The sequence below is a fragment of the Danio rerio genome, chromosome 15, assembly GCF_049306965.1.
Source record: "Danio rerio strain Tuebingen ecotype United States chromosome 15, GRCz12tu, whole genome shotgun sequence".
NCBI classification, from domain to species: Eukaryota; Metazoa; Chordata; class Actinopteri; order Cypriniformes; family Danionidae; genus Danio; species Danio rerio.
Window position 1 is genome coordinate 42,341,674 of NC_133190.1, and position 12,360 is coordinate 42,354,033.

General features: G+C 36.6%; 1 protein-coding gene across 8 annotated transcripts in view; it reads right to left on the reverse strand.

Annotated features, from left to right (window-relative positions):
- robo1 (roundabout, axon guidance receptor, homolog 1 (Drosophila)) overlaps positions 1–12,360 on the reverse strand; it is a 545,238-nt gene that overhangs the window by 347,330 nt on the left and 185,548 nt on the right. For 5 of the 8 annotated variants that reach the window (XM_073922742.1, XM_073922741.1, NM_001365167.1 and 2 more), the window contains 1 exon segment: positions 7,143–7,229. The exons of the other annotated variants lie outside the window; for them this stretch is intronic. In XM_073922742.1, the coding sequence (XP_073778843.1) occupies positions 7,143–7,229 (87 nt within the window). 8 annotated transcript variants of the gene reach the window in all.

Sequence of the window (12,360 nt, forward strand, 5' to 3'; positions counted from 1 at the left end):
TAGTCAGGATAAAGGGAAAGATGAATGAGACATCACGCATGAAAACCAGCTTCAGAGTGCTCTTGACTTCAGACTGGGGCAACGGTTCATCCTCCAGCAGGACAATGACCCAAAGCACACCAACAAAATATCAATAAAGTGGCTTCACAACAACTCAGTGAATTTCCTTGTGTGACCCAGCTAGAGCCCAGACCTAAACTCTATAGAACATCTCTGGAGAGATCTATAAATGGCTGTACACCATTGCTTCCCATTCAACCTGATAGAGCTTGAGAGGTACTGCAAAGAGGAATGGCCAAAAACTCACAAATACAGGTGTGCCAAGCTTGAAGCATCATATTCAAAATGACTCGAGGTTGTAATTGCTGCCAAAGGTGCATCAACAAAGCATTGAGTAAAGGCTGTGAATACTGACGTACATGTGATTTTACAGGTTTTTTATTTTTAATAAATTTGCAACACTTTCAAAAAATCTTTTTTTCACATTGTCATTATGGGGTATTGTGTGTAGAAATGTATGCAATTAAATGAATTAAATCCATTGTTTATTAAGGCTGTAACAAACAAATATGGAAATGCTATGAATACTTTTTCAGATGCAGTGAATATACACAAATATAATATTGTAAAGCTTCTTTTAGAAAACATTAATGTACAAGAGAGATCTGTGAGAGGTGTACTCATTTATGCTGAGCGCTGTATATTTTTGTGATTAGTCTGTCATATAAACTGACGGAAGTTGTCATTTCTGTGGAAACTACATTTTAAAATACATCATGGCTATAGAGAACGGCCTGTTGGATGCACATCAGACTTTTTCTATGCTACATGTCAGCGTTTCTGAATATGCTGGTTTAGATCCAACACAAGTTTTTTTTCCCCCTTTTTTTTTCAAACCTGCCAATCAGGTACAGCCTCATTTGACAGTCATGAGGAGAACATATGGACCTCCAGAAAGGGGACGGTGGGCTTTCTCTTTCATCCTCTTCAGGCAAGTTGCAGGCCACTTAGAACTCGAGCTTAAAATATGCTGGCATATTAAAGGCTATTTAATTTTGTGTGCGCCAAATAGTGCTTAGCTAGCACTCTGCGACGACATGACCATTTTTGTATCCCTTCACCCATGCTAATCTCAGTGGATATAATAAACAAATTTAAATTCTTTATCCAGCGCCGAACAGACGTGTAGCAGAATAATAAGAGCCTCAACACCACCAGCTTCTTATCTCCAACTAGTCTCTCCTTTCATTCTCAGGAGCACTCCAGTCGCTCTTGACAGAATTATCCCGGTTCGGCATTGAGCGCTTGGCCTGATGGCCCTATTTTACAGGAACGCGGGGCGAGTTAAGCTCTGGGATTTGTGATGAAAAGCGATTGCATGGGGGAAAACGAATATAAGAAGTGCCCACATACTCTGGACTCTTAGGGAGAAACCCCTCTGGTCGACTTGCGATGGAGGTAATTACATCTCAAGTGGGATCAGACCCAGAGGAAGGACCCACATTTGCCATGTTTTCCACCCTGGGGAGAAGCGAGCGCTTTGTGGGGAATATGCTTTGTGGATAAACTCCATTGTAAGAGTGCTTGTGTCCGCTGAGGGGTGGAAAAATTTAACCCTGAACGTGTGGAAGATTTGCATTGGCACGTCCCTGAGGCTGAAACCATGACTGCTAATAATACATGGCATTAGGAAGGCAGTCGCACTAATGATTGTAGAGCCTTCAAGGTCAGGACTGTAGGTCTATATAGGACCTCATAATAAGGATGCACAGGAGACAGGACTGGTAGGGAATTTAGCCTCAGACTGTTATTCCCAGACAACCAAATACAACCCAGATCCACCACAGACATTAGGGTTTGCGCAGTATGAAGTACAATGAGGTATATGCAAAGCTAGTGTTTTTTCCCCTACCCAGGTGGATATTTTTGGAAACCTGGAAATAAGTGCCTATGGGTGCATTTTACGTGTGAAACAAATAGTATGGGTTGGTACGGATGACCGTGCATCTCTGCATAGACTACTTTATTGATGTGACTGGTTTGCTCAGTAGCTCACAACAAATGGCGCTTGACTTGGGAGGTGGAATAGAGCAGACTGCGGTTCGAGTCTGACAAAGGACTTTTCAAGAAACCATGAAAATGAACCCCAAAAAAGCAGTACAAGATTGCAGTAGAAGCACATGACCATGAAGCAACCAACTGAGTTTTCATGCCTTACCTGACATAGATAATGCCAGTGACTAACTCACTTTAATATAACTAATGTATAATAATAACTATAATATTATAATACTATTAATTAAAACTTAAGACAAAAACAAATAATGATGCTGATGTTTCCACACTGTCATTACAGAAATACATGACATATTAAAGTACGAAGTTATTATCGTTTCTGATTTTAAACATGGAGACTTACTTTCATCATTGGAATAAGAAATCTTAGCAATCCCAAACTTTTGAATGGCCGTGTACAAAAGAAGACCATTTCTAGCAGAGCTACATACAGAGCTAAATATTTGCTGAAAGCAATAGAAGAATAAGAGAGTTTGTTGACATTGCGTAACCCTTTAAATTTCTCAAACTCTCCATATAACTGTATGAGAACACCAACCCAAAGAAAGAACTCAAATGCATTAAAAAATATCTGCAACAATACTCTAATAGCAGCTTTTCTTCCACAGTCAGGCAGAAAATAAGTCTCATCTGTATTGTATCTTTATCCTTGTGAGTTTCTGAAAGGCGCTGTGTTCTAGTGTCATTCTCTACACTCCAAGCATGCTATTCTCATCTTCCGATGGATCCTTCACCCACATAGCCGAAGCTGGCTTTTCAGTTATCGACTTGTTTCTGCAGTGAAGGTCAAAATGTTAGCAAGCTCTCTCCAAACATAACACTACAGGAGATTTCTCCGCTCTCGCCCTAAGAAGGTGAACTCCGTTTCCACTTAAGCAAAAAGGGTCAGAGATCTTCTCTCTCCGATTGACTCATCTCATCCGAGTGCATTTAATCTGGAAATTGAAGTTCTGGCTGACTCTACTCTTTTATGTCACGAGCGTCAGAACGTTCTGGGTTTATCTCTCGAAAAATAACACGCAAAGGGTGTCCAATATCCACAGCTTGACTTGGGTAACATTTGTAAAGAATATAAACGGTTTAGAAATACAGGTAAACCCTGCACGATTCAGATGCATCAACAGATTTAAGGTGAGGGTTGTGCAAAGCCGTCAATGGAAATCTGAAATAAGAGACTCTACAATATCTGCAATGATTGGATCAGAAACAGGTCGTTTGTACATAAAAACGTGTCGTGTTATGACCTGCCACCTACAACCTTACCAACTACGTTTCAAACTAAAAAGTGCTGAGAGACGAGATGGACTGACATTTCTAATAACACACACATGCTTTATTATCATTGAAATATGGTATTTAAAGAGATAGTTCACCCAAAATTGAACATTTATCGTATGCTGACCACAAATAAAGATATTTTTAAAAATGTTGGATATTGGTAACCACTGACATCTATATACTGCAAATAATGCTTTTCTTACTTAAAGTTTTTGTCATGTTGCACAGCAAAATAATAAATGGGGTAAGCAATGGGGTTCTTTTCACCTTTTAAATACAATTATTTTGCTTACTGTATTTAAAAGCTCTTTTATTTTTATAAATTATTTCTGAAAATTTTACAATATTTTTTGCTTGTTTTAAAAACGCATCTTGAGGAATTTTTTGACATTTGGAAGAGAAACAAGACAAAAAACTACCAATAAGAAAAGTAACTTTTTGAAGTTTAGTGGAAAAAATATATACTTTGGAAGTAAATGGAACAGCACTGTTATGCTGTGTTCACACAAGACGCGGCACGTGCAGATAAATCGCGCTATTAGCATGTAAATACACGCTAGGGCTGTGCAATTAATCGAAAATCCAATTTCGATTTTGGCTTCTAACGATTATGAAAAACCATTTATCGAGATAAACGATTATTGCATTATTTTCTGCCCCCTGTCCAGTTGTCCTCACTTGTTGCTCTTAAAAGCGCGAAAGACCGCATGCTTATGTGTGCACTTGGTCTCATTCGCACATTGTGAGGAGCAGAGAGCAAACACATCTAAAGTCATTAACATTAGCGCTTTAATGTTCAAATAGGTGTCAAAACACGGTGTTTAGTGATTATTCATATTAACCCTCATTTTGTAATAAACAGGATCAAAAGACACGTGAAAGCGAAACCATTAAAGTGACAGAGCACAGCTGCTGCCTGTTTTATCATGATTAATAAAACAACGAGAAAATCCTTCTTTGCTCTTGACTGAAGACTTTTGTAGCTAAAGTGTTTTTCTTAAGGTGAAGATGCTAAAAGCACAGTTTGTTTAATATTTTTATACTATTGTATTTATTGTATTTAAGTCAGAATTATTAGCCCTCCTGAATATTAGCAAGCTTTTCCCCCCAATTTCTGTTTAATGGAAAGAAGATTTCTGAACATAATAGTTTTAATCATTAATTTATAATTACCAATTAATTTTATCTTTGCTATGATGACAGCTCACAATATTTTAGTAGATATTTTTTAAATACAAACATTCAAATTCAAAGTGTGATTCACAAGCTTAATTAGGGTAATTAGGCAAGTCATTATATAACAGTAGTTTCTTCTGCAGACAATAAAATATGTATATTGCCTTAAGGGGCTAATAATATTGACCTTAAAAGAGGTTTCAAAATATTTAAATTTGCTTTTATTCTAGCCAAAACAAAACAAATAAGCCTTTCTCCAGAAGAAAAATATTAGATATTATTATATTATTAATATATTATTATTATTAATTATTATTATTATTATTATTATTATTATTATTATTATATTGGGAAATATTTATTTGAAAAAAATTCTCAGGAGTGCTAATAATTTTGACTTTAACTAATAATCGTTTGGAATAATCGAGATTACAATTATGACCAAAATAATCGTGATTATGATTTTTCCCAAAATCGAGCAGCTCTAATACATGCGTGAACATTTTAAGTTTACTCGCTTCATTCGCATGTCAAATTCATATCACAATAGACAAGGATTCGCATCATGGACACACTGTAAAAAAAATCCATAATTTTGCTGTTTATTTCCGGCAGCTGGGGTGAAAATAACGGCTGTTAAATTACAGGAATTTACCGTAAAATTACAGAAATTTACCATAAAATAAAACTTATTAAATTGCAGAAATTTACCTGAAATTTCAATTTAAGAAAACTTCTGTAATTTAATATCCATTATTTTATGGTATATTTCTGTATTTTAACTGTCGTTATTTTACGGGTTTTGTTGGCACCCCAGCTGTCGGTAATAAACCGTAAAATTACGGATTTTTTATTTTTTATTTTTTTTTACAATGCAGGGCATCTGTCTACCCGGTGACTCTAGCTTCGTTGCTAAATGGCTAACATGGATTTTACTGAGCGAATGGCTCTGTTTATGTGCTTTAAGAAGACTGATAACCAGCGTCGATTTGTTTGGCGTCTTGTCTGAGTTCACTAGATCCATTCAGAGGTGCACCCAGCTTAGTGAGTTCATCAGCTCCTCCAGAAACTATACCTGGATGATGGAGGCTTACTGCGGTTCTTCCAACTGAGCCGAGCCCAGTGTGATAAACTGTTGTCCGTTGTCGGCAGGAGGATTTTTTTCCCCTAGGACACCAACAACAGGTGCTAAGTCATAATTATGCCCCGACAAGAGCAAGCTCCTGATTGGTTAACGTGGCACGAATGTCCACTGAAGTTCAGATTTTCCAACTCAAGCGTTTCGTGTGTTAAGTGCGTCAATCGCACAAAACGCTTAACTTGCGGTGCTTCATTCACCCAAATGCCGTTATTCACGCCGTCTCTTTCATGCGTTTCACACCGCAGGATGTCTATTCGCGTCTTTACATTGACTTAACATGTAAATCACTCGCGCTTGACGCTTCGTCCACATCTGGTGTGAACACAGCATTAGACTGTCGCAATTGTACAGTTATTTACTCCAAAAATGGCCGGTAAAATACCACACACATTCTTTAAAGTAGTAAACTGTAATATGCACTGCATCGTGGGTCATTTTAAAACTTTTTACAGTAACTTACTGCATATTAGGAATTTGCGGTATTCTACCGTAATCCAAGTAATCAAGTACTGATACTGTAGTTGAAGACAAAAATGAGACATGACAATTACTTCTGTAAATCATTTAAAATGGATATAATGACATTGAATAATAAAATACTGTTGTGCATGCACTCATCACGTGTTTGGAATTTATTAAATTTAATAGTAAATACTAAAAATAAAGATTTTGCAAGTGGAAAACGTAAATTACAGTAAAACCACTGTAAGAATGGTTATATTCTGGATACAAGAGAATGAAAATAACACTGATAGATTTGGTTTTAGAAACCACTTGAAGTTACAAACAATAGCATATCTGATTAGTGATCATGTGGTGAATAGTAATCCACCATTTACACCTTTCGAGAAGTGGATAAAAGACTTCCAGTGGCTTCAAGTCTGCTATGAAAATGACTAAAGTCATTCGCCGTAAGTAAAGTCAGTGGGACGTTTTCAGGTAACAGTGTTTGCCACATCCACACATTTTAAGCGTGAAAGGTTCCATTAAATCCTTCATTTAATCGTCAGGATGCTGTCAGCCATGTAAGGGGCAGCAATATGTAAAATTTAACACTGCGAACATCATTGCAAGCGGGCTTGCATTTACTAAAATAATATAGCAGTTTATGAAAAGACTTTTCATAAGAGACTTATTATCATTACCTCAGTTCATCTCATTCACGTCAAGCTGTGCAGGAAGGGTCGGTGTGTGTGCATGCAGATTTGTTTTGTTTGGTAGTTTGTTTGTCATTAGTATTCATTTCAAATGTAATAAATCTGTTAATATAAAACTTGTAGTAACGGTGCTCATACTTATTGGTGGATGTGCCTAAATTTTTGAAGTTAGAAGCACCAGTGCTACCAAGCACAGAGGTTAATTTCGAGCCCTGGTAAATGATTGAAACATCTTCATTTGTGTGTGAACCATCCCTTCAAAGTCCTGCTGAGGTAAATACGAAGCATTAGTTTCAGGAAAGAAGAAGCAGTACCTGTGTAGCCCAGAGAGTTGTCGTCAACGTGTTCTGCAGTGGGGGTCTCTGTGGCCCTATTGCTAGTCCCATCCTGAGTCCCCGTGTCTGTTGGAAGTAATACAGACTTTGAGTCCTCCAGTAAAGTGTATCGGGCCATCTGCAACATAGTGGCGCCCCAATACCCCTGATACCAAACCATAAGCAGGACACAGTTCCGTATAAAAAATCTGCAATTGCAATCTCTGAACTGCATTTTCTCAAGAAGCTGCTGCAAACGTCTCCAAAAATGCCAATTATTAGCTATTAATCCATTGAAGAATCCCCAAAATCCCAAATATGGCGCGTTCCTTCTTAGGAGTGACAATGCATGCAGGAGACACTCCTATAGACGCACATAAGCAGAAGCAGGACGTCCCAACTGCAAATTCACATACAAAGTCGCCCTATTTAGCTCTATGTAGAGTCATTGACTGAACTAATTCCCCCAATCAGCGCATGTGGCTTTTCTGGAAGATGAACTGACGGCCCTTTTCTATGGTGGGTTTAGAAAGGCAGGACTGGGCAGGGGGGTGGAGCTGATGCCCCCCATCATGGCGAAGTGTGGGATAAATCAGACTCCAGCCATGCCCACTTCCATTGTTGGGCACTGACAGGGGGTTAATTTGGGATGAGGGGAGGTGAAGGGGCCTGTTTAATATAAAGGGGGTCAGAACGGGCCAGATGACTGGGAAGCATCCTGTCAGGACCGTCATGGGGGTGAATGAAGATTGGCATCATTTTAAGGCAGACAGGCAAAACAAAAGGAAGTCATTGGAGAGCACTTAGGATGCGGAGAAGTGTGACCAGTGTCTGTCCTTTGGTTCACCCTGAAGCCAGAACGGTGCTACTGATTCGACATTTTCAAGTCATAATTGAGTGCCTGAATGCATTTCGGGCCAGGTTTAATGTGTAGTTTATGACCGGCTAGCACTTCTGTTGATGCATTTAGTGAAATGACACTTTTAGCCTGCTGTATTTGCTGACATGGCAGATTGTCAACAAACACCTTCATGAGTGCGGTCGCAGAATCTCAAGGTTGAGACCGTTTGCTGTCTTAGTTTAGTGTTGGAATCATTCAAGCAATCAAAACACAACTTAGTTTTCATTTCTTGTAAGAATATCACATTCACAAACATGTAAAACACAGCATGCAAACATTTCACACAGTTACATAAATACGTCTGTTTGTGTATAGACACCATGTTGACATTACTATAGTTTCATGGTTCAAAGCCAAGCTTTTTATGCCACAAATGAGCAAATATTATAATACAGTTAGAGTATGAATACACACATAATTTACAACTTAAAATGACCAAATGCACAAACCTATAACTATGTTAGTTCACAACAAGGTCTTCACACAATCATTTCAGAAACCTATACATTATACGTTTCTAAGAATATTGCTTAAGTGTACATCTACACTAGGGAAGGTTTAACTATTAACCGTGCTTTAATACGCCATGGTTAATGAATTGGGTCCCACTTTATATTAAGTGGCCTTAACTAATATGTACTTACACAGGATTTAATAGTTTGTTACAATGTACTTATTGTGTAAATACATTCATTTACTGTGTACTTATGCTTGATTAAATACATGTATGTAATTACATCTGTAAATAACTTTTGTAATTACATTTGTAAATACACTGTTGACTATCCCTTACACCTTAACCCACCCTTAAACCTACTCATGCCACCAAACCTGTCCATAACCCAACCTCTATCCCAGCTCAAAAGCACCACAAGTGTTCTCAAATACATTATAATCACAGTAAGTACATTGTATTTATTTTTTTATGTAAGTACATAGTAGTTAAGGACACTTAATATAAAGTGGGACTATTAATTGTAAAGGCTTCTCAACACCATGCTTCTGCAAGGAACAAAACTGCTGCAACTAAACTGGGCGCTAGTTTGTTACCGAGACTGATAACCACGTACACTACATCAACTATGACTGAGGCTATTAACTAAGGCAAGCTCGTCCAAGTTCATTATTTCCACTGGAGGGACCATAGACTGTAAAACAGGGCTGCTCAACCCTGTTCCTGGAGATCTACCTTCCTGCAAAGCTCAACTCCCACCCTGATCAAACACACCTGAACCAATTAATTAGGACTTGAACAGTACTTGATAATTACAGGCAGGTGTGTTTGAAATGGGTAGCAACTGAAGTCTGCAGGAAGGTCGATCTCCAGGAACAGGGTTGAGCACCCCTGCTGTAAAATATAGGGAGGGACACGCACACGACGCAGTGCACTCACGCTTTTCAGGCGCACCTCGTTGGGATGACAGGGGGCTTTTGTGGCTGAAGTCTGAGGAAGAAGCAGTACATGAAAAGTACACAGGTTTGCAAACCCACTTAGAGTTGCATTCACCGCGCATTCAGTGCAAATGTCCGCTAAATGTATAACCTAACCCTGTAAACATCATCGCCAAAGAAGCTCGCCTTTACTAAGTTTAAACTTAAAGTGCGGCTCATGACAACAATATTGCGCTGGTGGTCATCGCGAGAATCCTGCTCTGCCCCGCTTATATGGGCCGGGCTGACTCGCTGGTTTTTTTTCACAAACACGGAGAGATGAAAATCAGAGCATAACGAGTCTGAGCATTTACAATGGCCAAACCGAAACCAAAACTTCTAAAGGAGGTGCAGAAGTGAGACTTTTCCTCCTTTCTTTTGTCCATTCTTTCTGTTTATTAAATTGACCAGTATATAAAATCAATAGTGCAAAATCAACATTGCTTATTCCAATGCTTCATTTTTTTGATGCAAATTATAGATTTAGTAACGTAATAGTTGGACTTTTTATAGCAGATAACTCACACATTTAAGGCAGAATGATAATGAGAAATTATTCTCTTATATTAATTATTATACTCTTATTTTTTTAAGCACACAGAGAGAAATGTATTATTGTTTGTTTTTTATATTTTTTGTGCTGCATTAATTAGTTACTGGGCAGCAATAAATAACACTGTAAAATATAAGGAGTTTTCATCTTATTTTCTAAACTAGTGGGGTTTGAAATTAATGAATGCATAATAATCATGATAACCGTGAAACCGTGATTATTTCTTAGACTATAATCGTACAACCAAAATCTAAAATCGTTGCATCCCTAATCTACACATCAAATATTTGGGGTAATTTGATTAAGCTTTTAATTCCTAATTTTCTCTCATTTGCAGTTTTCACTTAGTTCTGTCAGTCAATCAATCTTTATAAAGAATCAAAAAGTAAGCTAAAGTAACATTTTACCATTGAAATTTGGTCAGTTTTTCAGCAAGGTCCTATAATGCAATTCAAATGCACAAATAAATGGAAAACATTTGTAAATCACAAGCTACAGACAACTGATATTTTTAACAGTTTAATTTTATTTTCCAAAAGACACATTTATACAACTGTCGCCATATATTCCAATATATATTCCACATAGTTCAGATTTATTATAACCTTGTCAAAATATTGTGTATTGAATATTGTAATGAACAACAATAACTACATATTCTCAGTTCAAAGACATGCTTGTGCTTTCAAAAAACTAAAAAGTATAGAAAATTCTGTAACACTTTAAGTAACAATGCAAACTATTAACAACTGGCTTATCACCTGCCTGTTAAGATATTAACTGTTGTTAATAGTACTTTCAGTAGGGCAGTATAATTGCAGTAGCGAATGAAACAACACAATTCTTGAGGGTTTTTTGTGGCAACTTAATAGTTTTATCTCCAATCCACTTAAATTTGTACAAACTATAAAGTTAACTTAATTCCTTTATGTTGTCCCAACACAAATTGATTGCGTGGAACCCAGGAATCCCAAGTAAACCCATGTGGAACCCATGGAATCCCAAGTAAAACCAATGCAGACACTTCAATATTGTATCTGTCGACTGACTGCAGGACGTTTACTGTGGCTTCAGAGCGAGTACTTGACAACTCATTAACAGGTGGTGTGCCCAGATGCCCTGGAGGACACGCCATCAAAAACCTGGTGCTACCTCAAATTCAAATGGCCACGATCCACACAATCCAATCCAAAAAATCCCTGCCTCCCCTGATGACTAATTAAACTGAACCTTATGCGGCTGTAGCTGACACGTCCACATGGGCGCATTAGGAGGACGTTTCCCCCGTGCACCCCAAAGCCCCGGCTGCCCCCTCAATTTCACACACAGTCTGCTTTCTCCATCTCTGCCTGTGTTGATTTGAGTCGAAGGTGCTAGTTCTGGCTGCCAGATGAACCAAATCAACATAATAACAATCAGATTAATTTGCATTATTAATAATAATTTTATTATTATTAATAATAAGAAGAAGAATAATAAGAATAATATGAATAATAATAATATGAATAATAACAATAACAATAATAAAAACAACAACAGCAACAATAATAATAATAATATTAACAACAACATTAATAATAATAATAATAATAATAATAACAATAACAACAACAATAACAAAAACAACAACATTAACAACAACAACAATAATGATAATAATATTAATAATAATAATAACAACAACAATAATATTAATAATAACAATAACAACAACAAAAACAATAATAATAATAATAATATTAATAATAGCAACAATAACAAAAACATTAATAATATTCACAATAATAATAATAATAGTAATAATTATAATAATAATATTCATAATAATATTCATAATAATAATAATAATAATAAAATGAATAATAATAATAATATGAATACATTTTATTTATGTTGCGCATTTCTTTAACTCAAACCGCTACAAGGTAAACAACAACATATTAAAATGCAACCAAGTATTCTCTCACTGGTAACTTTGATATGTCTGGAAGGTTTTGTGATTTAAGATGATATGACCTGGTTTATTTATTATTATCATTATTATTATTACTATTATTAAGTTATAATTATGTATATTAGAGCTTCGATCGTATGGAATAAAATCGCTGTCATAAATATTTCAATAATAATTCAATAAAAAAATAAAACATAAGCACAAGATTACAAATTGCATAAAAGTGACAGTGATAACTGCACAAATTAAATGCTTTGCCAAAAAGAAGCTTCTTAAAACAATCCAGAGAAACCGCATTCCTGCTTATTGTAGGTAATACATTGCATAATTTAGCTGCGCAATAAGAAAAAGCTTCAGCAGCTTTATTAATAACTTAAAA